Raw genomic sequence first — 24,365 nt, forward strand, 5'->3', positions numbered from 1 at the left:
GCCTTGGCTGTCCTGGACTCACTTTCTAGATCAGGCTGGCCTCAAACTCACAGAGATCCACTTGCCTCTGCCCCCTGAGTGCTGGGATTAAAGTTGTGTGCCACCATGCCTGGCTTTTTAAAGGTTTTTTTTCTGAGCAGGGTTTCTCTTGTGTAACAGCCCTAGCTGTAATCATCATTTCTTAAGAGTGTTTACTATGAGCTTACTAAACTGCAGGCTAAGCAGTTTACAAGGATTATATCCCTTCATCCCAACAAATCTTAAAAATGTAGAGATCGTGTCTCATTTTACAGATGAAAAACTGTGTGATTCAGTCTGAGTCATGCTGCTAAAGGGCTTTCAAACTAGGTCTATGGATTTGTCTTGTTTGTCCAGATCTTCCAGGTCAGTCTCCCTCCCAAGTGCGGGCGGGGACTTCAAGCCTAAGGCACTACACTGGGCTTTTATTGCTGCTGCTGCTGCTGCTACTGCTGCTACTTGGTTTTGTTACTGTTGTCTTACAAGGCTGTGTCACATTCTGTAGCCCCTGCTGGCCTGGAACTTGCTATGTAGACCAGGCTGGCCTCTTTAATCACAGAGCTCCCTGGCCTCCTGAGTGTTAGAATCAAAAAGGTGTAAAGGTGTATAACACCAGGGCAGGTAACTAATTGCCTATGGGTTTGGTTTGGTTTATTATTGTTCTGGTGTGTGTAGCCCTGGCTGTCCTGGATTTGCTTTTGTAGATCAGGCTGGCCTCGAACTCACAGCGATCCTTCTGCCTCTGCCTCCCGAGTGCTGAGATTAAAGGCCTGTGCCACCATGCCAGGCTCTGAAGTTCTTTTCTTAATCACAGAATTGTTGGAGTTTTGTTTTGATTTGGGCCTGCGTAGGGATAAAATCCAGGGGGCCACTATGCTATACCCACCCCAACCTCCTTTTTATTTTTTAAATTTGAAATAGAATTCTATTCCACTGCCTAGTCAGGTCTTGAGCCCGTGATTCTCATGCCCGTAGCTGCTGGGAGTATAGGCCTCGCTGCCACTGGAGTTTCAGAGGAGGGGAGTGAAGAGGTCAGGATTTTTAGAAAGGCTCCTATTAGCAGAATAAAACAAAAACAAAGTGGGGGTGGGGAGGGTGAAGGAGCTTGTTATGAGGCCTGGTGGTGTACCCCTTTAATTCCAGCACTGGGAGACAGACGCAGGAGGGTCTCTATGAGTTCCAGGGCAGCCTGCTCTACAGAGATAGTTCCAGGCAAGCCAGAAGTTTATATTGAGACTGTCTGAAAAAAAAAAAAAAAAGAAAAAACCAAAACAATAACAACAAAAAACAACCCCCCCCCCAAACAAAACAAAAAAGCTGGGCGTGGTGGCGCACGCCTTTAATCCCAGCACTCAGGAGGCAGAGGCAGGAGGATTGCTGTGAGTTTGAGGCCAGCCTGGTCTACAAAGCGAGTGTAGGACAGCCAAGTTACAGAGAAAGCCTGTCTCGAAAAACCAAAAATAAATAAATAAAACCAGGGGGAAAAAAACATAAAAAGGTGGGTGAGGCGGAAGGGGAACCCTGGTACTGCGTCTAGGTGCCACCTAAGACCAGGCAAAGCAGCGCTGAGCAGGAAGAAGGCTAGCGACCAGAACGAGGGCCGCTCGGCGCTCGGCTGCTTTTGCCTGTAGATGCCGGACTTCCGCCAACGGCGGCCGCACGCAGGTGACAGTGTTGAGCGCCGATCTCCGAGAACCGGAGCCTAGCGAGGGGCTGTGGTTGCGGCGCAGCCTCTGTGGGCGCCATGAGCTTGGCCGGGGGCCGCGCCCCGCGGAAAACCGCCGGGAACCGGCTCTCTGGGCTCTTGGAAGCAGAGGAGGAAGATGAGTTCTACCAGACGACCTACGGGGGTTTCACTGAGGCAAGAGCCGGGCCCAGGAAGAGGCGGGGGAGGAAGCGGAGGAGTCTAGAGGGACAAAGAGGAAGGGGGCGGGGAGTGAGACGCTTTGAAAGCCGCGCTCCTGACCGCGTGTGTGTGTCTGTGTGTCCGCGTGTCCGCGTGTCCGCGTGTCGGCTTTGCGATTGTCCTGTCCTGTGTGTGTGTCTGTGTGTCTGTGTGTCGGCTTTGCTATTGTCCTGTGTGTGTCCGTGTGTCTGTGTGTGGGCTTTGCGATTGTCCTGTCCTGTGTGTGTGTCCGTGTGTCTGTGTGTCTGTGTGTCGGCTTTGCGATTGTCCTGTCCTGTGTGTGTCCGTGTGTCGGCTTTGCGATTGTCCTGTCCTGTGTGTGTGTCCGTGTGTCTGTGTGTCGGCTTTGCGATTGTCCTGTCCTGTGTGTGTGTCTGTGTGCCGCGTGTCGACTTTGCGATTGTCCTATCCTGTGTGTGTGTCTGTGTGTCTGTGTGTCGGCTTTGCGATTGTCCTGTCCTGTGTGTGTGTCCGTGTGTCTGTGTGTCGGCGTGTCGGCTTTGCGATTGTCCTGTCCTGCTTTGCGATTGTCCTGTCCTGTGTGTGTCCGTGTGTCGGCTTTGCGATTGTCCTGGCCTGTGTGTGTCCGCGTGTCGGCTTTGCGATTGTCCTGTCCTGTGTGTGTGTCTGTGTGTCCGCGTGTCGGCTTTGCGATTGTCCTGTCCTGTGTGTGTATCCGTGTGTCCGTGTGTCCGCGTGTCGGCTTTGCGATTGTCCTGTCCAGTGTGTGTCCGTGTGTCGGCTTTGCGATTGTCCTGTCCTGTGTGTGTGTCCGTGTGTCTGTGTGTCGGCTTTGCGATTGTCCTGTCCTGTGTGTGTGTCTGTGTGCCGCGTGTCGACTTTGCGATTGTCCTATCCTGTGTGTGTGTCTGTGTGTCTGTGTGTCGGCTTTGCGATTGTCCTGTCCTGTGTGTGTGTCCGTGTGTCTGTGTGTCGGCGTGTCGGCTTTGCGATTGTCCTGTCCTGCTTTGCGATTGTCCTGTCCTGTGTGTGTCCGTGTGTCGGCTTTGCGATTGTCCTGGCCTGTGTGTGTCCGCGTGTCGGCTTTGCGATTGTCCTGTCCTGTGTGTGTGTCTGTGTGTCCGCGTGTCGGCTTTGCGATTGTCCTGTCCTGTGTGTGTATCCGTGTGTCCGTGTGTCCGCGTGTCGGCTTTGCGATTGTCCTGTCCTGTGTGTGTGTCCGTGTGTCGGCTTTGCGATTGTCCTGTCCTGTGTGTGTGTCCGTGTGTCTGTGTGTCTGTGTGTCGGCTTAGCGATTGTCCTGTCCTGTGTGTGTGTCCGTGTGTCTGTGTGTCTGTGTGTCGGCTTTGCGATTGTCCTGTCCTGTGTGTGTGTCCGTGTGTCCGCGTGTCGGCTTTGCGATTGTCCTGTCCTTTGTGTGTGTTCGTGTGTCCGTGTGTCTGTGTGTCGGCTTTGCGATTGTCCTGTCCTGTGTGTATGTCCGTGTGTCGGCGTGTCGGCTTTGCGATTGTCCTGTCCTGTGTGTGTGTCCGTGTGTCTGCGAGTCGGCTTTGCAGTTGTCTTGTCCTCCTGTCGAGGTATTTATAAAAAGGAATCGCTCCAGAAACAAACTTAATTAGCGTACATCTCTTTTCAGCGTTCATCACCGCGTACTTAGATTATCTTTTATTGAGTGTCCGAACAGAATCCCCGTGGTTTTTCTTTCTTTTTTTTTTTTTCGTCATAGAAACAAAATGTTTAGTTTGCGATTGAATTTGCTTTACTTTTCATTTTCTGGTCTGTTTATAAGGTCTGTGACTGTAGGGTTGTTTTTTTGTTTGTTTATTTGTTTTGTTTTTATATTCAGGGGGTGACATTTGTCTAGTCTTTATTAATAGGCGATCACTGGCCATGAACAGTGGCGCAGGCCTTTAATCCCAGCACTTGGGAGACAGAGGCAGGTGGATCTTTGAGTTCCAGGACATCCAGGGCTACACAGAGAAACCCTGTCTCAAAAAACATTGAGCAAAGAAAGAAACTGTTCTTTGGGGCTGGAGAGATGGCTCAGCGGTTAAGAGCTCTGACTGCTCTTCTAGAGGTCTCTGGGTTAAATTCCCAGGACCCACATGACAAGTCACAGCTCTAAATCCGAGATCTGTCACCCTCACACCGACATACATGCAAACAAAGCACCGATGCACATAAAATAAAGTTATTTAAATAAAGAAACCGTTGGGCTGGAGAGATGGCTCCGAGGTTAAGAGCACTGGCTGCTCTTCCAAAGGTCCTGAGTTCAATTCCCAGCAACCACATGGTGGCTCACAACCATCTATAATGTGATTGAATGCCCTCTTCTGGCCTGCAGGTGTGCATGCAGGGAGAGCACTATATACATAATAATACTTTAAAAAAAAAAAAAAAAAAGAGGTGGGCAGGCTGGGAGGTGGTGGCCCACACATTTAATCCCAGCACTTGGCAAGCAGAGGCGATGGATTGCTGTGAGTTTGAGGCCAGCCTGGTCTACAAAGCAAGTGCAGGACAGCCAAGGCTACACAGAGAAACCGTGCCTCAAAAATCGAAAAAAAAATTTTTTTTATCTAATTAAAAAAAAAAAAGGAAGCCACCCCCTGCAGTGCAAGTGTCTGGGTTCACAGCCTATTAAGATATGGTATGGTAAAGACTTAAAGTCAAAGAAGCATAGAATGCTATGGTAGCAAGTGAGATGCTTACATTTTTTGTTGTTGTTTTAAGATTTATTTAGTGTGAATGAGTGCTTTTTTGTTTGTTTTGGTTTTTGTTGTTGTTTTCGTTTTCGAGACAGGGTTTCTCTGTGTAGCCTTGGCTGTCCTGGACTCGCTTTGTAGACCAGGCTGGCCTCAAACTCACAGCGATCCACCTGCCTCTGCCTCCCTAGTGCTGGGATTAACGGCGTGCGCCACCGTATATCAGTGCTTTATATGCATGAGGGCAGCAGGTCACATTACAGATGGCTGTGAGCCACCATGTGGCTGCTGGGAACTGAACTCAGGACCTTTGAAAGACTAGACAGTGCCCTTAACTGCTGAGCCATCTCTCCAGCCCCTATTTTGTTTTTAAAATTGTATTATATTTGTGTGCCTGTGCAGTTCAGTCTCTCTATCCGTCATAGGAGCTCCAGGAACCAAACTCGTGTGGTCAGGCTTATACAGTTAGCTCCTTTACCTATGGAGCCATCTTGAAGGGTTAGTTGTTCAGGGTTAGTCAGCCCTGGGGAAGGAAGTAGCCCTTGAACTGAGGGAATTATGAAAACTAGGCCTTGGTTGGATGAAGCGCTGGAGGCCAAGTACGGCTCAGCTGGGGAAGGTGAGCTAGAGTGTGTGGAGACACCCAGGCCCTGGAGTGACTCCACCTCTGCTTTTCTCTGAAAATAAAGATTGGTTGGGTGGAGGTAGATTTTGGGACAGTGTTGAGTAGACTGAAGGAAAGTGAAAAAAGAGTGGATAAGACCTCATGACTTGCCGGGCGTGGTGGCGCACGCCTTTAGTCCCAGCACTCGGGAGGCAGAGGCAGGCGGATCGCTGTGAGTTCGAGGCCAGCCTGGTCTACAAAGTGAGTCCAGGACAGCCAAGGCTACACAGAGAAACCTTGTCTCGAAAAACCAAAAAAAAAAAAAAAAAAAGGCTTGATGACTAACTAGGAGCTGCTACGTACTTAGCCTTAATCAACAAGTTTTAAAATAGATCTCTTTCATTCTTCCTCCAAGGTTCATTTTCCTATTCCTGTCGTTTTATGAGTCGTTATTTAATATGTGTACCTCATGCTTCCAAAAAGGACTTCAGAAGGCTTACAATAGAAACGAAAGTTAGGAGCAGTAAAAGTAGAAAATGAGCAGAGCAGAATTACTGCATCAAGGTATGATATTTTCAAAGAATAAATACAAATACGGATTTGTTTTAACAATTAAAAGTAATTTTGCCAACAATCTATGTTAAAGTGGAAATGGCATTTGATAGCCGTTGGTTTCCTAGCAGCCAAACTGAATTTGTCCTTTTTTAAGACTGAAGTATACAGGATATTCAAGAAAGACAAACTTGTCGGGTGTGGTGGTGCACACTTTTAATCCCAGCACTTAGGAGGCAGAGGCAGGAGGATCTCTGAGTTTGAGGCCAGCCTGGTCTACAAAGTAAGTCCGGGACAGCCAGGGCTACACAGAGAAACCCTGTCTCAAAAATCATAAAAAATAAAAGAAAGACAAACTTACTTAGCATTAAATTCTAGGGAGAATTTCTCATTACTTATGAGGTACAACTAAAGTAATCAGAGATTTGGTACATGTAGAACATTCCGTTGTTGGGTGTTAAGAACTGGAAAAGAGCCAGGCAGTGGTCGTACACACCTTTAATCCCAGCATTCAGAGAGATGAGGCGAGTGGATCTCTGTGAGTTCGAGGCCAGCCTGGTCTACAAAGTGAGTCTTGGACAGCCAAGGCCACACAGAGAAACCCTGTCTCAAAAAACCAAACAAAAACAAAGAACTAGAAAAGAGCTTAGTGCTACGACAGCAAATCATAGTGCAGTGAGAACACTAAGGTAGGGCAGTGGCCTTGCGGAACATGATGTGCCGCCCTCTGCGGATGTGGTTTAATTCCACAGTAGAGCTGAGGGAGTCAGTGTGTTCTGAGTCTGTTTCACAAACATTAGTTAGGAAAAACGGTGATCATCTGTGTGGGATTGAACTCTGGCTGGCTTGGAGTTTCAGCCGTTTGTTATTCGTTTGCTTTGGCAGCATGTGTACACAGTTAATCCATCAGTGGCTGATAGAAGAGAAAGCACGTGTGCTAGACTCTAGACCAGGCTGGCCTCGAACTCACAAAGATCTGCCTCCTGAGTGCTGGGAATAAAGGTGGGCGCCACCACACCCAGCGCCCACTGCTGCTTTAATGCAGCACTTAATATATAGAGTTTCCCGGCTGGGCTTGGTGGCTGGCCTGTGACCCAGCATTTGGGCTGCAGGGGCAAGAGGATCAGGAGTTCATGGCCATCCTTGGCTGCGTAGGGTTCGACGGGCTTGAGCAAAATGGGACTGTTTTTATTAAAACAAAACAAGGGACCAGAGCGCGACGGCTCAGTGATAGAGCACTTACCAGCAGCTCTTAACTCAGTTACACGCTCGCGTGCGCACGCACGCACGCGCGCGCACGCACACACACACACACACACACACACATATAAAGAAACAAAATCCTAAAGAAAAGAGTTTCCCAGCCTCATCAGGCTTGATCTGACCCTCCAGTCAGCCAAGGAATTTATTTCTATTTCCTTGTTATAACTTAGCTATTTATTTGGAATCTCACTCTGTAGCTCATGCTGTCCCTGACCTCACTGTGACCCAAGCTCCCCCCCGAACTCACAGCAGCCCCGCCTCACTGTAACCCAAGCTCCCCCAAACTCACAGCAGTCCTCTTTGAGCCTCGGCCTCCCTCATACTGGGGTTGTAGTCACGATTCATCATGTCCCGTGGCTCAGCTACAGCTTCTTCAGAACAATGTCCTACCCTCCAGTGAGAGGGGTGAGCCACATGCTGTGGGTCCCCCTGCAGTGAGGGAGGGCGAGCCACGTTCTGTGGATCCCCTACAGTGAGGGGGGTGAGCCACATGCTATGGGTCCCCCTGCAGTGAGGGAGGGCAAGCCAAGTGCTGTGGGTCCCCTGCAGTAAGGGGGACAAGCCACGTGCTGTGGGTCCCCCCTGCAGTGAGGGGGGCAAGCCACATGCTATGGGTCCCCCTGCAGTGAACGGGGCAAGCCACGTGCTGTGGGTCCCCTGCAGTGGGGGGGGCGAGCCACGTGCTGTGGGTCCCCAGGAACTCACTTGGCTTCTGGATGACCGAGGTCAGAGGTCAGGAACACTGGAAGGCAGTGGTCCTGGAAAGGCTTTGTCTGTGGGGAGTGAATAAGTCCACTTCCTCCTCAAGAAACATTAGCAGTGCCATGGCCAGTGGTCCTCACCGCTGTGTGTCTGCAGGAATCTGGAGATGATGAGTACCAAGGGGACCAGTCTGACACAGAGGACGAGGTGGACTCTGACTTCGACATTGATGAAGGAGACGAGCCATCCAGCGATGGAGAAGCCGAGGAGCCAAGGAGGAAGCGCAGAGTCGTCACCAAAGCCTATAAGGTACAAAGGGCCCTGGTTTCCTTGGACTTTTTTTTTCCCCTTGTGGGGTGGGGTGGGGTTTTGGTTTTTTGTTTTGGGGGGGAGTTGTTTGTTTTTGAAACTAGATCTTGCTGTGTAGAGCAGGCTGGCCTCAAACTCCAGGAGTCCCGCCTGCCTCTGCCTCCCAGCTGCTGGCATTAAAGGCATGCACTACTACACTTGGTCTGACGATCTTAACGTGTTTCTCCTACTCTTACTGGGTTAGTTTTCTGATAAAATCCTCACCTTCACCCTTATCTCTCTTGTTTTCTGGTGACTTTTTCTAATTTGTCCCCAGGAGCCACTAAAGAGCTTGAGGCCCCGAAAGGTCAGCACCCCAGCAAGTAGCTCTCAGAAGACCAGAGAGGAGAAGACACTGCTGCCACTGGAACTACAGGATGACGGTTCTGACGGTAAGTTAAATGTCACGATTAACTGTTCTCTCTGTGTAGTTTCCTAACGTCAGTAACTGTTATGTGAGAGAAACCCTGCTGCCTGTCTGCCTGAGTGTATGTGCATTCAGGGGCCAAAGGAGCTAGAGTTACAGGCTTCTTTCCTGAGCTCTGGTGCTCGTGAGTGCCCGAAAAGCACCTTTTAAATCTTTATTATTATTATTATTATTTTTTTTTTTTTTTTGGTTTTTCGAGACAAGGTTTCTCTGTGTAGCTTGGCTGTCCTAGACTCACTTTGTAGACCAGGCTGGCCTCAAACTCACAGCAATCCACCTGCCTCTGCCTCCCAAGTGCTGGGATTAAAGGCGTGTGCCACCATGCCCGGTTTTAAATCTTTTATTTTTTAAAGATGTATTTATTATGTATACAGTGCTCTGCCTGCATGTACACCTGCAGGCCAGAAGAGGGCATCAGATCTCATTATAGATGTTTATGAGACACTGTGTGGTTGCTGGGAATTGAACTCAGGACCTCTGAAGAGCAAATAGTGCTTTTAAGCTCTAAGCCATCTCTCCAGCCCCTCAAGAAGCACTTTTAACACCACTGAGTTAGCTCTTTAGCCCAGGAAAATCTTTATTCTTAGAAATATACCTGGGCCAGAGCTGGAGGGTTAAGAGCACTGGCTGCTCTCCCAAAGCTCCTGAATACAATTCCCAGCAACCACATGGTGCCTCACAACCATCTATAATGAGATCTGGTGCCCTCTTCTGGCCTGCAGGTATAATGCAGGCAGAGCACTGTATACATAATAAATAAATCTTTAAAAGGAAGGAAGGAAGGAAGGAAGGAAATACTCCTGGCCCAACCCAGGCAAGATGGCACACCCCTATAGTCCCAGTACTCAGGAGACAGAGTTCAAGATCAGCCTGGTCCACAGAAAAAGTTTCAAGAGCTACACAGAGAAACTTTGTCTTGAGCCCCCACCCCTTAAAAAAGAAAAAGAAAAGAAACTAGAAATGAGCCAGGTGTGGTGGCACAGGCCTTTAATCCCAGCGCTCCAGAGGCAGAGGCAGCGGCAGCTGAATCTCTGAGTTCAAGGTCAGACTGGTCTACAGGGTGAGTTCTAGAACAGTCAGAGCTACATAGTCAGAGCCTATGATTTATTTTTTTTTTCCGAGACAGGTTTCTCTGTAGAGCCTTGGCTGTCCTGCAGAGCCCATGATTTAAAAGAAGAAGAAGAAAATAAAATAGAAATTAATTCAAAGGCTTCTTACCCGTCCACTCTTGGCAGGTCGGAAGTCCATGCGTCAGTCCACGGCTGAGCACACACGACAAACATTCCTTCGGGTTCAAGAGAGGCAAGGACAGTCCCGGAGGCGAAAGGGTCCCCACTGTGAGCGGCCACTAACCCAGGAAGAGCTGCTCAGGGAGGCCAAGATCACTGAGGAGCTCAACTTACGTTCACTCGGTCAGTCTGGTTTGGGGAAAGTAGGGGGAGGCACTGAGGTGCTTGAGAGAAGTGAGGAAATGGGAAAGTTCACACTTAACAGTCCAGTGCTGGGGAGTTGAAAGCCAGCCTGTCTGTTTAACTCATTCCTGTCCAACCAGAGCTGCATAGAAGAGCTGTCTCAAATAATGAAAAAGAAAACACACACACAAAAAGACGGAATGAGAGCGTGCATTGGGAGCAGGGCATCAGGCAGTTAAGAGTGTCTAAAGCAGTCAGGCGGTCGTGGCATGCACCTTTAAATCCCAGCACTAGGGAGGCAGAGGCAGGTGGATCTCTGTGAGTTTCGGGCCAGCCTGATCTACATAGTGAGCCCAGGACAGCCAAGATAGCATAGAGAAACTCTGTCTTGAAAAACCAAAAATAAAAAAAAAGCAGATTCGCACACCTTTAATCCCAGCACTCAGGAGACAGAGGCAGGCGGATCTCTGTAAGTTTGAGGCCAGCCTGGTCTACAAAGCAAGTCCAGGACAGCCAAGGCCACACAGAGAAACCCTGTCTGAAAAAAAAACAAACAAAAGAAAAGAAATGAAAACAAACAAAATCACAGGACAGGGCCCAGTGGGATCTGTGGTGGCTGGTGGCTGAAGGCAGCTGGCTACAACCGTGTGGCTCTGAGTTTGATCCCTGTGATCCACATGACACAGCAGGAGAAGTGACTCCAGCAAGTTGTCCTCCGGCTTCTACACACGCATGCACCTGTGTCCTGTGCACACACAGACTCGCACACTCATAAATACATGACTGTAACTCCTGGGCCAGAGGCAGAGTGCGGGGAAAGGGAAACTGAGCCTCTGTCGTTTGTCGCTTTGATCTGAAGAGACCTATGAGAGGCTGGAGGCTGACAAGAAGAAGCAGGTTCACAAGAAGCGCAAGTGCCCGGGGCCAGTCGTCACCTATCACTCGCTGGCCGTGCCCCTCGTAGGGGAGCCTGCGCCCAAGGAGGAGAATGTGGACGTGGAAGGGTGAGTGACTCCCGTGCCCCTGGCTTCGCTGCACACAGTCCGGACCTCAGCCGATTCCTTCCTGGGGTCTTGTTTTCTTGAGCCGGTCTCTGTAGCTTTGGCTGGCCTGGAAGTCATTATGTAGCCCAGGCTAGTCCAAAACTCATGATCCACCTGCCTCTCCTTCCTTGGTATTGGGAGCACAAATGTGAATCGCTGCGCCCACATTTCTATTTTGTTTTATTATTATTTGTAAAGTGTGTCAGTGTTTTGCCTGCATGTACTTCTAGCCTGGTGTCCATTGAGACCAAAAGAGGGTGACGGGTTCACTAGAAGTGGAGTTCCAGGTGGTTGTGAGCGCTGTCTGGGTGCTAGGACTCAAACCCATGTCCTCCCAGAGAGCAGCCATCTTTCTCTTCCCAGCCCCACCCGTGCCAGCTCTTTGTTGTTGAAACAGGTACTCGCTGTCTCTCTCCAGCGGCCTGAAATTCAAGGGAGACATCTTCCCTGAGCCTCTTAAACGCTGAGGATCCCCAACCCCAGCCTAACCTCTTCTTCCTGTGTCCTGCCTGCTCCTCTTCACCCACAGACTTGACCCTGCGCCTGCGTCCTCTGCGTTGACTGCACGCGCCGGGCCTGGGCCTGCCATCACCCCTGCCGTCGCCCCTGCTTACTGCTCACGGACCTTTATCACATTCAGTGACGATGCGACATTTGAAGAGTGGTTCCCCCAGGGGCGACCCCCAAAGGTTCCCATACGGGAGGTCTGTCCAGTGACCCATCGTCCCGCTTTGTACCGGGACCCTGTTACAGACATACCCTATGCCACTGCTCGAGCCTTCAAGATCATCCGTGAGGCATACAAGAAATACATTACGGCCCATGGGCTGCCGCCCGCTGCCTCAGCGCTGGGCCCTGGCCCCCCACCCCCCGAGCCACTCCCCGGTGCTGGGCCCCGAGCCTTGCGTCAGAAAATTGTCATCAAGTAGAGAGGTGGGCAAGTTCCTCTCATGACCCAGCCTTGACTGATCTCTGTTCTGTTGTTTTCATCATTTCCTCCCTAGTTTATTCTGTTTTGTTTTGTTTTTTTAATCTAATAAAATGGTAAAAATCCTTTATGTCTGATGTGTTTATGAATGTGTGAGTGTATTTGCATATTTGGCTTGTTTGGGCTTTATTTTAACTAAGATTGAACACGTGGCCTTGTTTATGCTGGACAGCTGGTCCACCACTAAGATGACCATTGTTTGTTTTCTCCCTCTTTGTCTCCTCTTCTTTTCTCCTCTCTCTTTTGAGATGGGTCTCTACGTAACCCAGACTGGCCTCAGGCACGCTCTCTCTGCCTTTGCTCCCAAGTGCTAGGGTTAGTGTGCTGCCACAGGCAGGCTCGGCCTTTTCCTTGTTAGACAGCACTAGCTGTGAGCAGCCTCCCTCCTTCTCTGTGCATGCGTGCTTGGCTTGAATGCACGTGAGCACCATATGCATACGTGGTGCACGTAGAGGCTAGACCACAGCATCGAAGCCCCTCAGATGACGTTACAGACGCTGAGCTGCCATGTGGGTGCTGGGAATTGAACCCCGGTCCTCTAGAAGAGCAGCCAGAGCCATCTCTCCAGCTTCCCTTTTTAAAAATAACTTTTAGCCAGTATGGTGGCACACACCTTTTTAATCTCAGCACTCAGAGAGGCAGAGGCGAGTGGATCGCTGTGAGTTCTCTGGCAAGCTTGGTCTACAAAGCAAGTCCAGGACAGCTAAGGCTACACAGAGAAACTGTCTTGAAAAAAAAATTTAAACAAGTTCTTGCTAAGTTGTACAGGCTATGATTTGTCCCAAACTTCAGACTCCTGGGCTCAAGCAATCCTTCCATCTCAACCTTCCATGTGCTAGGCCTAGAGGTGTGAACCACCGTTAGCTGCTTTGTCCTATTTTTATTTTTTATCATTTTGGTTTTTCAAGACAGGGTTTCTCTGTGTAATAGTTCTGGCTGTCCTGGAACTCTTTGTAGACCAGGCTGGCCTCAAGTTCAGAGAGATCTGCCTGTCTCTGCCTCCCAAGTGCTGGGATTAAAGGCGTGCACCACCACACCTGACCTGCTTGGTCCTTTTTAAATAGCATGTAGTCACCAAGTATGGACTTCATAAAGATGCCTTTATTCAAGTCTATTATATACTTTTATTATATTTACCTAGGTTATCCATATTTAGTCTTTCAACTAAAGTTAAGTACCAAAACAAAATGCTTACCTTAGAGAGTGAGAGAGAGTGTGTGTGTCTATTCGTGCATGTGTCGGGTAGTAGGCATATGCAGAGGCCAGCCAGTGTCTTCTGTAAGTCTACCTATTCCTTTGAGGCAGGCTCTCTTTCTGAACCTGGGCTCATGTTTTCTAGGCTATCAGAAGCCAGCAAGCCGCCAGTAATACTGTCTTTGCCAGCCACTGGAGCTGAGGTTACAGACATGTGCCAGATGACCAGTTATGTGGGTGCTGGAATTTAACTCTAGTCTTTACAATTGCACAGCAAACACTCCTAGACACCTGACATAACTAGCTCCTCAGCCCACCCACCCACCTTTTTTTTTTTTTTTTTCAAGACAAGGTTTCTCTGTAGCCTTGGCTGTTCTAGAACTAGCTCTGTAGACCAGGCTGGCCTCAAGTTCATAGACATTGTGTGCCACCACTGCCCAGCTGCCTTACCCTTTCCCCCTTTTTGGTTTTTTGTCTTTTGAGTCAGGGTTTCTCTGTGTAACATGGCTGTCCTAGACTCACTTTGTAGACCAGGCTGGCCTCAAACTCGCATCTATCTGCCTGCCTCTGCCTCCCGAGTGCTAGGATTAACGGCGTGCACCACTGAGCCCTGCTGCCTACTCCCCCTTTTAAAAAAGGTTTTGCTATGATTCCCGTGTTGGCTTTGAGCTCACCATGTAGTCCAGGCTGCTCTTTATCTTGTAGCAGTCCTGCCTCAGCCTCCCCGATTGAAGGAACGCAGATGAGAGTACTGTGCCTGGCCTCGTACATTCAGTGCTTTGAAGGGAACAGGTACCCTGCAGTAGTCATCTGATCTCCACTGGAGTAGAGGAGGTGTCATGGCTGATACTGGCCACTAGGGGCTCTCAGGGCTGGGCAAGGTATGGGGTCTGTGTATATGTGATCTCCCACCACTCCCCACCTGGCCAGAGCTAAAATAATAAAATGCTGAGCTCACTGTTCCCCCACTCTCCCCCGGCACCAGGCTCCTCCTGCTGACCGGACAGTGCCCCAGTACAACAGACGAACCAACTGACAAGGGGAAGTGAGAGGTGGCCATTAGGACTGGTAGGTTGGAAAGGAGGGGTCCTAGGGGCCAGAGACTGGTGGGAGATGGGTAGAGTGGCCCTGGGGGAAGTGAGCTGGTGTGTCTGTGCCGCTGTCACTCCATGTGTGTTTCTGTCACTTCCCTGTCTCCACCCTGTACAGCTTATGTTGTCTCACGTTCAGAACCACCTTCCATATTTGGCGTGGTGTGTAGTTAGGGCTCGAGTGCATTTTTCACACTAAAAGATTGTACAAGTTTAATCATCCCACTACCCCATTTAGAAGATTACCCCCCCCCCAGTGTTCTAGTGTCACCTTTCTGGTGACAGATTATGGGAACTGAATGCCTTCTGAGGCCATACTGCCCTTCCCCCAGTCTGGAAGTGCCCTGGCTTCCAAGCCTTATTTTCCCTTGCGGTTCAGAATTTTAGCCAACGCAGAAAGTGAAGTCTTGGTCCTTTCCAGTAAAGGAAAAGATGAGGGCAGCATAGGTGGCCACCGCTCTAACCCAGCCAGCCTTCCCTGCTTCGCCACTTTCAAAAACGGCCTGGGTGACGGGGAGGGGAGGAGGGAGGCCACGAAGCTCTCTGCCACCCCCTCCCACCTTTTGGTAGGAACTGGGCACAGAGCCAGCTGTGCTGACAGGACCTTCAGCAGCTGTGTTAGAGCAAGAGACACTGCCGGGTAGGGTTGTAGGGGTGGATGCTGCCAGCATTTCTCTGTCACACCGTTGTGGACAGACAGACCCAGCTTGGAGCAGAGTCCCCATGTAGACTGGCCGGCAAGGGCAGGAACCGAACCGGAGGGAAACTAATTGTCACAGTGACATATCTGATGTTCCCATCCCTGGTAGGCGCTAGGTCTGTGTTCTAGCTATGGCTGGACTTTTTGTGTCCTCAGTGTCCATGTCCAACAACTTTTCCTGTGTCCCCCAGGCTGTGAGTGTCACACAGCGGGGTGGGGGGAGGGGCCACCATGTCATCATATCAGAAGGAACTGGAGAAATACAGAGACATAGATGAAGATGAGATCCTACGGTCCCTGAGCCCCGAAGAGCTAGAACAGCTGGACGGCGAGCTACAAGAAATGGACCCTGAGGTAGAAGTCAGGGGTTAGGGCGTCCCTGCACATGTGGGAAGGAGTGGGTACTTGGTGGCTGCGACCAGGGCCTGAGGTAGGGGTCAGGGCGTCCCTGCACATGTGGGAAGGAGTGCGTACTTGGTGGCTGTGACCAGGGCCTGAGGCAGGGGTCAGGGGTCAGGGCATCCCCGCACATGTGGGAAGGAGAGGGTGCTGGGTACCTAAGAATAATACTATCAACAGCCAAGGGAAAAAATGTCTGGAGAGTCCTGATTTGTTCCCCCAAAACTCATCCCTAAGAATATGCTCCTGCCAGCCGGACTGAGACAGCGTGACCAGACGAAGAAGAGTCCGACAGGGCCGCTAGACAGAGATGCCCTATTGCAATACCTGGAGCAACAGGCGCTAGAAGTCAAAGAGCGTGATGACTTGGTGCCCTTCACTGGCGAAAAGAAGGGTATGGCACCCTAACATCTGTGCTCCGAGGAACACGGTGGCTGTCTGAGGCATCTCCCTGTTAGCGTCCCTCACCGCTTCCAGCAGCTATTGGTCAGGGCTCAGGCCCAGGACAGCTGCCTGCTAACTTAGTCTCTTCAGTTGTTTTTTTGTTTTGTTTTTTTAATATTTGAGATAGGAGCTCATTGTGTAGCCCAGGCTGGCCCTGAGCTAGCACTCCTACTACCTGAGCTTGCTAAATGCTGAGGTTACGGACATGCGCTACCACACCAGCCTGTACTCTTCAATTCTTAGGAGAGGAGAGGACTGGAAGAGTCCAGTGCTTCTGGAGAATTCAGGCTTTCTGGTGTCCACTGGTGATCTAGTCTGACCCCACATGGAGAAGGGAACAGAAGATGAGGTCACCATCCTGGAAGAAGTTACCTCTACCTGAACTGTCCTTCATCTCTCTATCAGGAAAACCCTACATTCAGCCCAAGAGAGAAATTCCAGCACAGGAACAGATCACTCTGGAGCCTGAGCTGGAGGAGGCGCTGTCCCATGCCACAGATGCTGAAATGTGTGACATAGCAGGTGGGTGGCTGCAGGGAGCTGAGGAAGGACGGAGCTTGTGGTGTCCTTATCTTAACTAGAAGCACAGGCCTGAGCCTCAGGTAGTGCTCCCACTCCCACTCTCCCGCCTCCCAACCCCCCACCTACCCCCGCCGCAGGATTCCGTGTGTAGCCCTGGCTCTGGAGCACACTTTGTAGACCAGGCTGGCCTCGAACTTACAGAGATCTGCCTGCCTCTGCCTCCCGAGTGCTGGGATTAAAGGGGTGCGCCACCACACCTGGCTTAATTTTTTTTTTTTTTTTTAATTTAGTAAGTTAACATCTCAAGAGCAGCCTTACAGGGACTGTGAGGGGGATGAGAGCGGAGCTGCTCTGGCGGACACTGGCAGAGGATCCTGTCTGCCGGTAGTCCTCACCCCCCCGTGGCTCCTGAAGGGCCTTCTGAGGCCTCTCGTGTTTTAGAAATCACTGCCACAGCAGGTTTATGACCGAGGGAGGGTGAGAAACTCTGCAAGATCTAGACCGGCTTCAGCAGCGGGAGGCGGGAGGCAGGGCTGGGCGGGCGGGCACCTTACCTGCTGTGCACCTCTGCTTACCCTCACCAGCGATCCTGGGCATGTACACGTTAATGAGCAACAAGCAATACTATGATGCCATTTGCAGCGGAGAGATCTGCAACACGGAAGGCATCAGCAGTGAGTGCGCTGGGGAACCCTGACCGCCCCCGCCCCGCCGAGGTTGCACGTGTGAGACAAGGCCGTGAAGGTCTGGAGGGCCCGCGGGGAGGTGTGACGGAGGGATGCTGGGGCTCCCTTTCTGCTCTTATACCCCCAGGTGTGGTGCAGCCTGACAAGTACAAGCCGGTACCGGATGAACCCCCAAACCCCACAAACATTGAGGAGATGCTAAAGAGAGTGCAAAGCAATGACAAAGAGCTGGAGGAGGTGAACCTCAATAATATACAGGTATTTGGCTGCCTTCCCCAGATAGTAACAGGAATAACTGCCAGTGCTGAGGCCCCTCAGCCCGCCATCCCCACAGCCCCCGATGCTGAGGCCCCTCAGCCCGCCATCCCCACAGCCCCGATGCTGAGGCCCCTCAGCCCGCCATCCCCACAGCCCCGATGCTGAGGCCCCTCAGCCCGCCATCCCCACAGCCCCTGATGCTGAGGCCCCTCAGCCCAGCCATCCCCACAGCCCCGATACTGAGGCCCCTCGCCCGCCATCCCCCGCACTCCCCCCCCCCCAGGACATCCCGATACCTGTGCTGAGTGAACTGTGTGAAGCGATGAAGACTAACACCTATGTCCGGAGCTTCAGTCTGGTGGCCACAAAGAGTGGGGACCCCATCGCCAACGTAAGGCCAGCTGGCATCCCTGCCCTCTTCCCATCCCCTGGCAAGGGCCACCTTTAGGGGTCACACTAGGAGGTGCTGCTCCCATCGGGTTTTCTTATAGGAGCCCTCAAAATCCCTACCCTACCACCCCGGCTCACTATTCCCAAAGTCCTTTCCCTCCAAAACAAGCTTCTCCAACACCCTCAATTCCACTAACTTTCTTGGGGGGTGGGGTGTTCAAGACAGAGTTTCTCTGTGTAGCCTTGACTGTCCTGGCCTCACTTTGTAGACCAGGCTGGCCTCAAACTCACAGCGATCCACCTGCCTCTGCCTCCCGAGTGCTGGGATTAAAGGCGTGCACCACCACTGCCTGGCGGCTTCTTCTTCTTCTTCTTTTTCTTCTTCTTCTTCTTCTTCCTCCTCCTCCTCCTCCTCCTCAGTTGTGTTTGAGGCAGGGTCCCTCTCCACACCTACCCCCGGCTGCCCTGGAACTTGCTATGACTCCCACCAGCAACTTAATCTCCATGCTTTTACCAACTCCCCAATCCTGGTGCGTCCTGCCTAACAGTTCAAGTCACCTCAAAGTGCTGCTTCCCTCCGGCTGTCTCCCAGCACCTGTTCTGTAACTGGCCCGAAGGCTAACGCGTCCCTCCCTCACAGGCGGTGGCCGACATGCTGCGTGACAACCGCAGTCTCCAGAGCCTGAACATCGAATCCAACTTCATCAGCAGCGCAGGCCTCATGGCTGTGCTTAAGGCGGTCCGGGAAAACGCCACCCTCACCGAGCTCCGTGTGGACAACCAGGTCAGCGCTGGCCGCTGTCTGAGTGAGCGGAGCCAACGCAGGGCTCAGAGGCCCAGGGCTGGGGCGGTGACCCGGTGACCCGCCACACATATATGATGGCTTCACCCCTTCCCCCTCAGCGCCAGTGGCCTGGGGATGCGGTGGAGATGGAGATGGCCACCGTGCTGGAGCAGTGTCCCTCTATTGTCCGTTTCGGGTACCACTTCACACAACAAGGACCACGGGCTCGGGCGGCCCAGGCCATGACCCGGAACAATGAGCTGCGTGAGTAACTCTGACCCGCGTGCGGAGGAGGGCAGGGGCCGAGGCAGCGCAGGCCCTCCAGGCCGACGTCAGGGGCGGCCAGCACCCACGGGGAGCTGAGTGGGCAGAGAAACAGACAGAAAGCCCTTCTCCCTGACACAGCCACAGCGAGGTGGGCAGCCAGCCTGCTGAGAACCTGCAGAGGCGCGGCCCTTTGACTCTCAGGGGCGTGTTCCAGACTTTGCTTTGTTAACATGGAACAGGCCCATCAGGCGGCACAAGGCGGAGGCAGAGGCCCTTATGCGTCTGCCTAAAGAAAAGGAAGAAGAGAAACAGGCCTTGTCCAAACAAGAGACGGAACTGTTTACTACTCTCCCTTTACAGGTCGGCAGCAGAAGAAGAGATAGCCTCACCCTTCCCTTTCCCTTTTCCCAACAAGAGCCCTGGACACAGGAGCCCTCATCTCTCTCCCCTTTCCTGTAAATAAAATGCCTTTTGTTCATGCCGCCTGTCTCCTTCCCGGGTCTGGGGTGGGAATCTTGGCGCTGCCCCTCCACGGCGCTGCCAGTTCTTCACGGATTATTTATACTCTAGGCCGGGAGCTTCAGGTTACAGGAGGAGGGGAGCTGCCCCTTGTGCTCCCCATAAATCTGCCAAAGTCTTTAGTCTCTCCACAGGGTACTTGGCCTCAGTCCTCTCTGCAGACAGAGGTGGCCGGAGCCCCTCAGTGCCTACCCACAGTCGACGTGTGATCTGAAGGGAATTTAGCGTGGTGGCAGGGAAGGAGTCAGACCACACGAAAGGCAGCGACCTCTTTCTCACAGACTTATTAATAGGGCACCGGGCAGAATGCAGCTGACGCTTGGCGAGACGCTGGGGAAAAGTGGGGGAGGGGTCAGAAGTATGGGAGCCATGTGCATTGTGGGAAAGGGGGGGCCCCGGCCTGAGGATGAGCAGGTTTGAAATCCTGAAATTGAACAAGAAACGTGACTCGAGGGCCAGTGTGCTCCCAGGACCCCACTGTAGGTTTATTTGTGGAACAAACAAGGAAAGGGGTTAGTCATCCGAGGGGAGATCGGGGGGTTCTTCCTCATCAGAGTCAAACTCAACATTTTCATCTTTTATCCATCGGCCTCGCCCATCTGGGACCCATCCAGAGCTGGAAACATGAGAGGAAAGACAGCCGCTTAAGGATGCTTTATGAAAAAGGTTCATGGTGCCGATCCCATCCTAGGAACCCACAGCGTAGAAAGATCCAGGTCCTAGAAGCTGCCCTCTGGCTGACATAAGCATGCCCCTATATAAATAAATAGGCGAATATAATTTTTAAAAAGTAACTGGTGATAAGAAAAAAGCAGTTGAGTTGGCTTGAAAAAAGGCAGGTCAGGGGAGAAAAGAAGGAAGCCGAGGAGCAGACCCACAGACTCACCTGCGGAGGGTGAGGTAATGGTTCAGGGCCCGTCGTTTTGTGGGGCTCAGGGGTGCAGAAGCCAGGGGAGCCGCCGACTCTTTGGCACGCGATCCTGCCCTAGGTTTGGGTTCCCTACTTGTCGCTGAACTCTGGAGTCCGACCTCTGCTGCTGGCAAAGGAGAAGCGGGGACAGAGGGAGCCGGGGCTTCTGGTCTGGACAGAGAACAAGAGGCGGTAAAACGCAGCAGAGGGAAGGGGTGGCGTCCCGCCGCCTCCCGAGCCCAGAACGCAGTGGTGCCAGAACTGAGCTCAAGATTTTTTTTTCTTTTTTCTTTTCTTTCTTTCTTTCTTTTTTTTTTTTTTTTTTTTTTGTTTTTCGAGACAGGGTTTCTCTGTGTAGCCTTGGCCATCTTGGACTCACTTTGTAGACCAGGCTGGCCTCGAACTCACAGCGATCCGCCTGCCTCTGCCTCCCGAGTGCTGGGATTAAAAGTGTGCGCCACCACGCCTGGCTTCTTTTTTTCTTTTTTCAAGACAGGGTTTCTTGCCCGGCATGGTGGTGCACGCCTGTAATCACAGCATTTGGGAGGCAGAGGCAAGTGGATCGCTGTGAGTTCGAGGCCAGCCTGGTCTACAAAGCAGGCCCAGAACTCCTAACCCTGTCTGGAGGGCTGGAGAGATGGCTCAGAGGTTAAGAGCACTGGCTGTTCTTCCAGAGATCCTGAGTTCAATCTCCAGCAACCACATGGTACCCTCTTCTGTGGAGGCAGAACACTGTATGCATAATAAATAAATAAATCTCTTAAAAAAAAAAAAAGAAAGAAAGAAAAGAAAAGAAACTCTGTCTGGAAAAAATAGACAAACAAACAAGGCAGAGTCTCTGTGTGTTGTTTTGGCTGACCTGGAACTCACTCTGTAGACCAGGCTGGTCTCAACCTCACAGAGATCAGCCTGTCTCTGTCTCCTGAGTGCTGGGATTAAAGGTGTGCGCCACCATGACCTGGTTCTAGTTACTTAAGATCTTAAGTATTCTACATATGAAAGATCTTGAAATTAGGAATTTGAGAAAAGCTGGGGCTGGGGAGATGGCCCAGAGTTTAAGAATACTGGCTGCTCTTCCAGAGGACCTGGTTCAATACCCATTAACCACACGGGGGCTCACACCTGTCTGTGACTCCACCTCCAGGGTATCTGACACCCTCACACAGACATATATGCAGGCAAAATACCAATGTATAAATAAATACATAAACAAGAAAAAAAAAAAAAAAGGAATTTGAGGGTAACTAGCTTAATCTTTCTAAGCTTTTGTCTTAAGGTTTTCCAGCTAGGCATGGTGACGCACGCCTTTAATCCCAGCACCTGAGGGGCAGAGGCAGGTGGATCTCTGTGACTGAGGCTATCCTGGTCTAAATAGCAAGGTTCCAGGACCTACAGGGCTACAAAAAGAGACCCTGTCCCAACAACAAATAAACAAAACAAGTGTACCACCAAGCCTAGCTAACATTACTATCCCTGCCCCATCACATTTTTTTTTCCCCTCAGACAGGGTTTCTCTGTGTATCCCTGGCTGTCTTAGAATCTGTAGACCAGGCTAGCCTCAAACTCACAACAGCAGACAGTGCTCTTAACCTCTGAGCCATCTCTCTAGCCCCAACGTTACTATTCTTAAATAGGATTACAATGCTGCAATTCTCCACTTCCTAAAATGTAATTTAAAATCATAAACCATTTTTTTAAAAACAACATCTCCACAGATCAGTATTTCTCAGAATATGATCTGGAAGTCAGTAACTCTCGAGCCTTCAAGCTCCTCCTCCCTCTCCCACTGCGGGCTTTCCCACTCCACAGACCTGTTCTTCTTCCGGCAGCAGCTGTTATAGTGGGGAGCTCTGTGTAGAGCACTCTGGGTGATTAGTCGGGTCTGGGTTAGCAAAGGAGCCTGGTTATGGAGGGAAGAGAGAGTCAGAGCTGTGAGGAGCAAAAGTCCCTTCAAGTCTTCTGTGCAGTTCAGCCCTGTCTGAACAACATCTGACCTGCTCTCACCTCAGCTCTGCTTTCCGTCTTCGGCTCAGTCTGCGGTTTTGGATTTTGCTCTGCTCCCTTGCCCGACTGCTTTTTGCCATAGAACAGCTTCAGACCTCAGAAGAAAAGCAAAGGGGGGCTGGAGAGATGGCTCAGTGGTTAGGAGCGCCGCCTGCCCTTCCAGAGGTCCTGAGTTCAATTCCCAGCAACCACATGGTGGCTCACAACCATCTATAATGTGATCTGATGCCCTCTTCTGGCCTGTGGGTGTACATGCAAGCAGAGCACTGTATACATAATAAACAAATAAATTAAAAAAAAAAAAAAAAAAAAAAAGCAAAGGGAATGAAAACACAATGCCGGTGGCTTGCCAAAACTTCACGAGTATTTTCTCCCCTCCCACCTTCTCCTTCACTTACTAGCCAGATGTTTCTTGCCTGCACGGTGGGCAGTCAGCATGGCCAGGGTGTCCAGTACTGGTCGATGGGGGCAGATGGCACAAGCAAAACTAGGGGAACAAGAAAAGGAATGACAGCCGGGTGTCGTGGCACCTGCGCCTATAATCCCAGCAGTCGGGAGGCAGAGGCAGGTGGGTCTCTGTTAGTTTAAAGCCAGCCTGGTCTACAAAGTGAGTACCAGGACAGCCAGAGCTACACAGAGAAACTTTGTCTCGAAAAACAAACAAACAAAAACGTACGTGGTAATGATAAACCAGTGTGTGCGTTAGAGCCTGCAATATTCGTGGCGTCATAGCACCCCGCCAACTCCCACCTCTCCCGATCTCCATCTCCTTTTAATGTTCACTTCCCGCCAAGGATCCTATTGTACTTTTGTGTGTGTGTTGTTTGTTTGTTTTCGAGACAGGGTTTCTCTGTGTAGCCTTGGCTGTCCTGGACTCACTCTGTAGACCAGGCTGGCCTCGAACTCACAACAATCCGCCTGCCTCTGCCTCCCAAGGGCTGGGATTAAAGGCGTGAGCAACCACCACCCGGCTTATTACACTCTTTTTTTTTTTTTTTTTTTTGGTTTTTCGAGACAGGGTTTCTCTGTGTAGCCTTGGCCATCCTGGACTCACTTTGTAGACCAGGCTGGCCTCGAACTCACAGTGATCCGCCTGCCTCTGCCTCCCGAGGGCTGGGATTAAAGGCGTGAACAACCACCACCCGGCTTATTACACTCTTGATGTTCTTAGTAACATAAGTTTGTTGAGCCTCTGAACCCCCAGGCTTGATCCACTCTTCGCTCTCACCGTCCATCCCGCAGCATCAGCGCCTCATCCTCCGGGATGTAACTAGCCAGCAAGTCCCCAACTCTTCGTTTCTGCAGGACAGGAGAAATGAGTAAGAGGGACGGATGCAAGGGAAATAATATGCATAGGGAGTCAAACGCCACGGAGCCATACAGATCATAGGGCAGAAGAAGGGGTCCTCACTCAGTTCTGGCCCCCTAAGTCCCGCCCCCAGGTGTCGCCCAGCAACAAAACAAAGCAACAGGGCGGCTGACGCTGGTCAGACTCTCATAGGGCTTACTTTGAGCACATTGAGCTGACTCCAGTCGTCCCCTTCCCTCTTGAAAGACATCGCAACTGTGAGACCCAGAAATGGTAAATTCTCCTACGGCGACTTCGCCGCTCCTTTAGGCCACCGTAGGAAGAGTACGCTATCGCTTTCCCTGCTTCCGGTTTCTTTCGGATTGAGTACTTCCGAAGACGAGTTTCCACGCATGCACCGCGCGAGCCGGAAGGCCCGCCTCCAGCGCCCTGAGTAGGGCCTGCATTTCCTATGATGCACTGAGGACGCTGTGCCTTTTGGGAAATGAAGTCTTCTGGTTACTTTTTTTTTTATTTTTATTTTTTCAACGAGCTTACCGCTCACCTGGACTCAGGCCCTCGCATCTCGAAGGATCCAGGTGTTCAGGGGTCTAAGATCCAGTACGAGGAGCTGGCGTTTCAGAGTGGGACCCTCCTGATGTGGAGCGAGGCTTCGGGGATCGCGGTGGACAGTACGCTGCAAACTCCGGCAGCCCTCAGGCTCACCCTCCTCAGCCACAACCTACCTGGGTGGTGGCCCTGACTTGGAACAGAGAGAATGTGGGGGCTCCCGGCGCCCCGGCTGCTGGAGGTCGGGGGGGACACACCGAGGGGAGAGTGTTGATGAGGGTGTCCAGGGCTCAAAGGTCAGAGATCAGGCTTGCGAGGAGTTGGGGAGGGGGCGTCGAAAGTCACAGCTCGGGCAAGGCGTTTGTGGGTAAAGGGCTTGAGGAGGGAGAAATGGAACCGTCCTGGCATACTTC

At 51.4% G+C, this 24,365-nt stretch overlaps 3 protein-coding genes across 3 annotated transcripts; 2 read left to right on the forward strand and 1 right to left on the reverse strand.

The window, feature by feature from the left end:
- The first annotated feature begins 1,705 nt into the window (after nt 1–1,705).
- On the forward strand, nt 1,706–11,947 carry Vps72 (vacuolar protein sorting 72 homolog). The gene is made up of 6 exons (XM_051157689.1): nt 1,706–1,879; nt 7,865–8,017; nt 8,334–8,448; nt 9,719–9,895; nt 10,755–10,899; nt 11,468–11,947. Exons 1-6 carry the CDS (start codon nt 1,763–1,765, stop codon nt 11,865–11,867), a joined length of 1,107 nt encoding a protein of 368 aa, XP_051013646.1. The 5' UTR covers nt 1,706–1,762; the 3' UTR covers nt 11,868–11,947.
- A 2,073-nt stretch (nt 11,948–14,020) lies between these two features.
- Tmod4 (tropomodulin 4) lies at nt 14,021–19,081 on the forward strand. The gene is made up of 10 exons (XM_051157690.1): nt 14,021–14,188; nt 15,103–15,265; nt 15,548–15,704; nt 16,160–16,276; nt 16,861–16,950; nt 17,090–17,220; nt 17,504–17,611; nt 18,251–18,394; nt 18,514–18,658; nt 19,022–19,081. The coding sequence occupies exons 2-10, from the start codon at nt 15,143–15,145 to the stop codon at nt 19,042–19,044; spliced, it is 1,038 nt and encodes a 345-aa protein (XP_051013647.1). The 5' UTR covers nt 14,021–14,188; nt 15,103–15,142; the 3' UTR covers nt 19,045–19,081.
- Nucleotides 19,082–19,607: 526 nt separating this feature from the next.
- Scnm1 (sodium channel modifier 1) lies at nt 19,608–23,909 on the reverse strand. The gene is made up of 7 exons (XM_051156881.1): nt 23,603–23,909; nt 23,323–23,393; nt 22,493–22,581; nt 22,095–22,189; nt 21,902–21,990; nt 20,067–20,261; nt 19,608–19,796 (listed from the first exon to the last, which is right to left on the reverse strand). Exons 1-7 carry the CDS (start codon nt 23,651–23,653, stop codon nt 19,694–19,696), a joined length of 693 nt encoding a protein of 230 aa, XP_051012838.1. The 5' UTR covers nt 23,654–23,909; the 3' UTR covers nt 19,608–19,693.
- Between the last annotated feature and the right edge of the window lie 456 nt (nt 23,910–24,365).

The sequence above is a fragment of the Acomys russatus genome, chromosome 15 (assembly GCF_903995435.1).
Source record: "Acomys russatus chromosome 15, mAcoRus1.1, whole genome shotgun sequence".
In the NCBI taxonomy this organism is placed as follows: Eukaryota; Metazoa; Chordata; class Mammalia; order Rodentia; family Muridae; genus Acomys; species Acomys russatus.

Excerpts from the sequence above, each read along its gene's own strand:
- Vps72 (XM_051157689.1), top strand. The coding sequence starts at position 1,763 with ATGAGCTTGGCCGGGGGCCGCGCCCCGCGGAAAACCGCCGGGAACCGG. Across the intron at positions 8,449-9,718 it reads ACAGGATGACGGTTCTGACG|GTCGGAAGTCCATGCGTCAG; the intron begins GTAAGTTAAATG and ends CACTCTTGGCAG. Across the intron at positions 10,900-11,467 it reads GAGAATGTGGACGTGGAAGG|ACTTGACCCTGCGCCTGCGT; the intron begins GTGAGTGACTCC and ends CTTCACCCACAG.
- Tmod4 (XM_051157690.1), top strand. The coding sequence starts at position 15,143 with ATGTCATCATATCAGAAGGAACTGGAGAAATACAGAGACATAGATGAA. Across the intron at positions 15,266-15,547 it reads TACAAGAAATGGACCCTGAG|AATATGCTCCTGCCAGCCGG; the intron begins GTAGAAGTCAGG and ends CTCATCCCTAAG. Across the intron at positions 16,951-17,089 it reads CAACACGGAAGGCATCAGCA|GTGTGGTGCAGCCTGACAAG; the intron begins GTGAGTGCGCTG and ends TTATACCCCCAG.
- Scnm1 (XM_051156881.1), bottom strand. The coding sequence starts at position 23,653 with ATGTCTTTCAAGAGGGAAGGGGACGACTGGAGTCAGCTCAATGTGCTC. Across the intron at positions 22,190-22,492 it reads AGGCAAGAAACATCTGGCTA|GTCTGAAGCTGTTCTATGGC; the intron begins GTAAGTGAAGGA and ends TTTTCTTCTGAG. Across the intron at positions 21,991-22,094 it reads AGACGGAAAGCAGAGCTGAG|GCTCCTTTGCTAACCCAGAC; the intron begins GTGAGAGCAGGT and ends CTCCATAACCAG.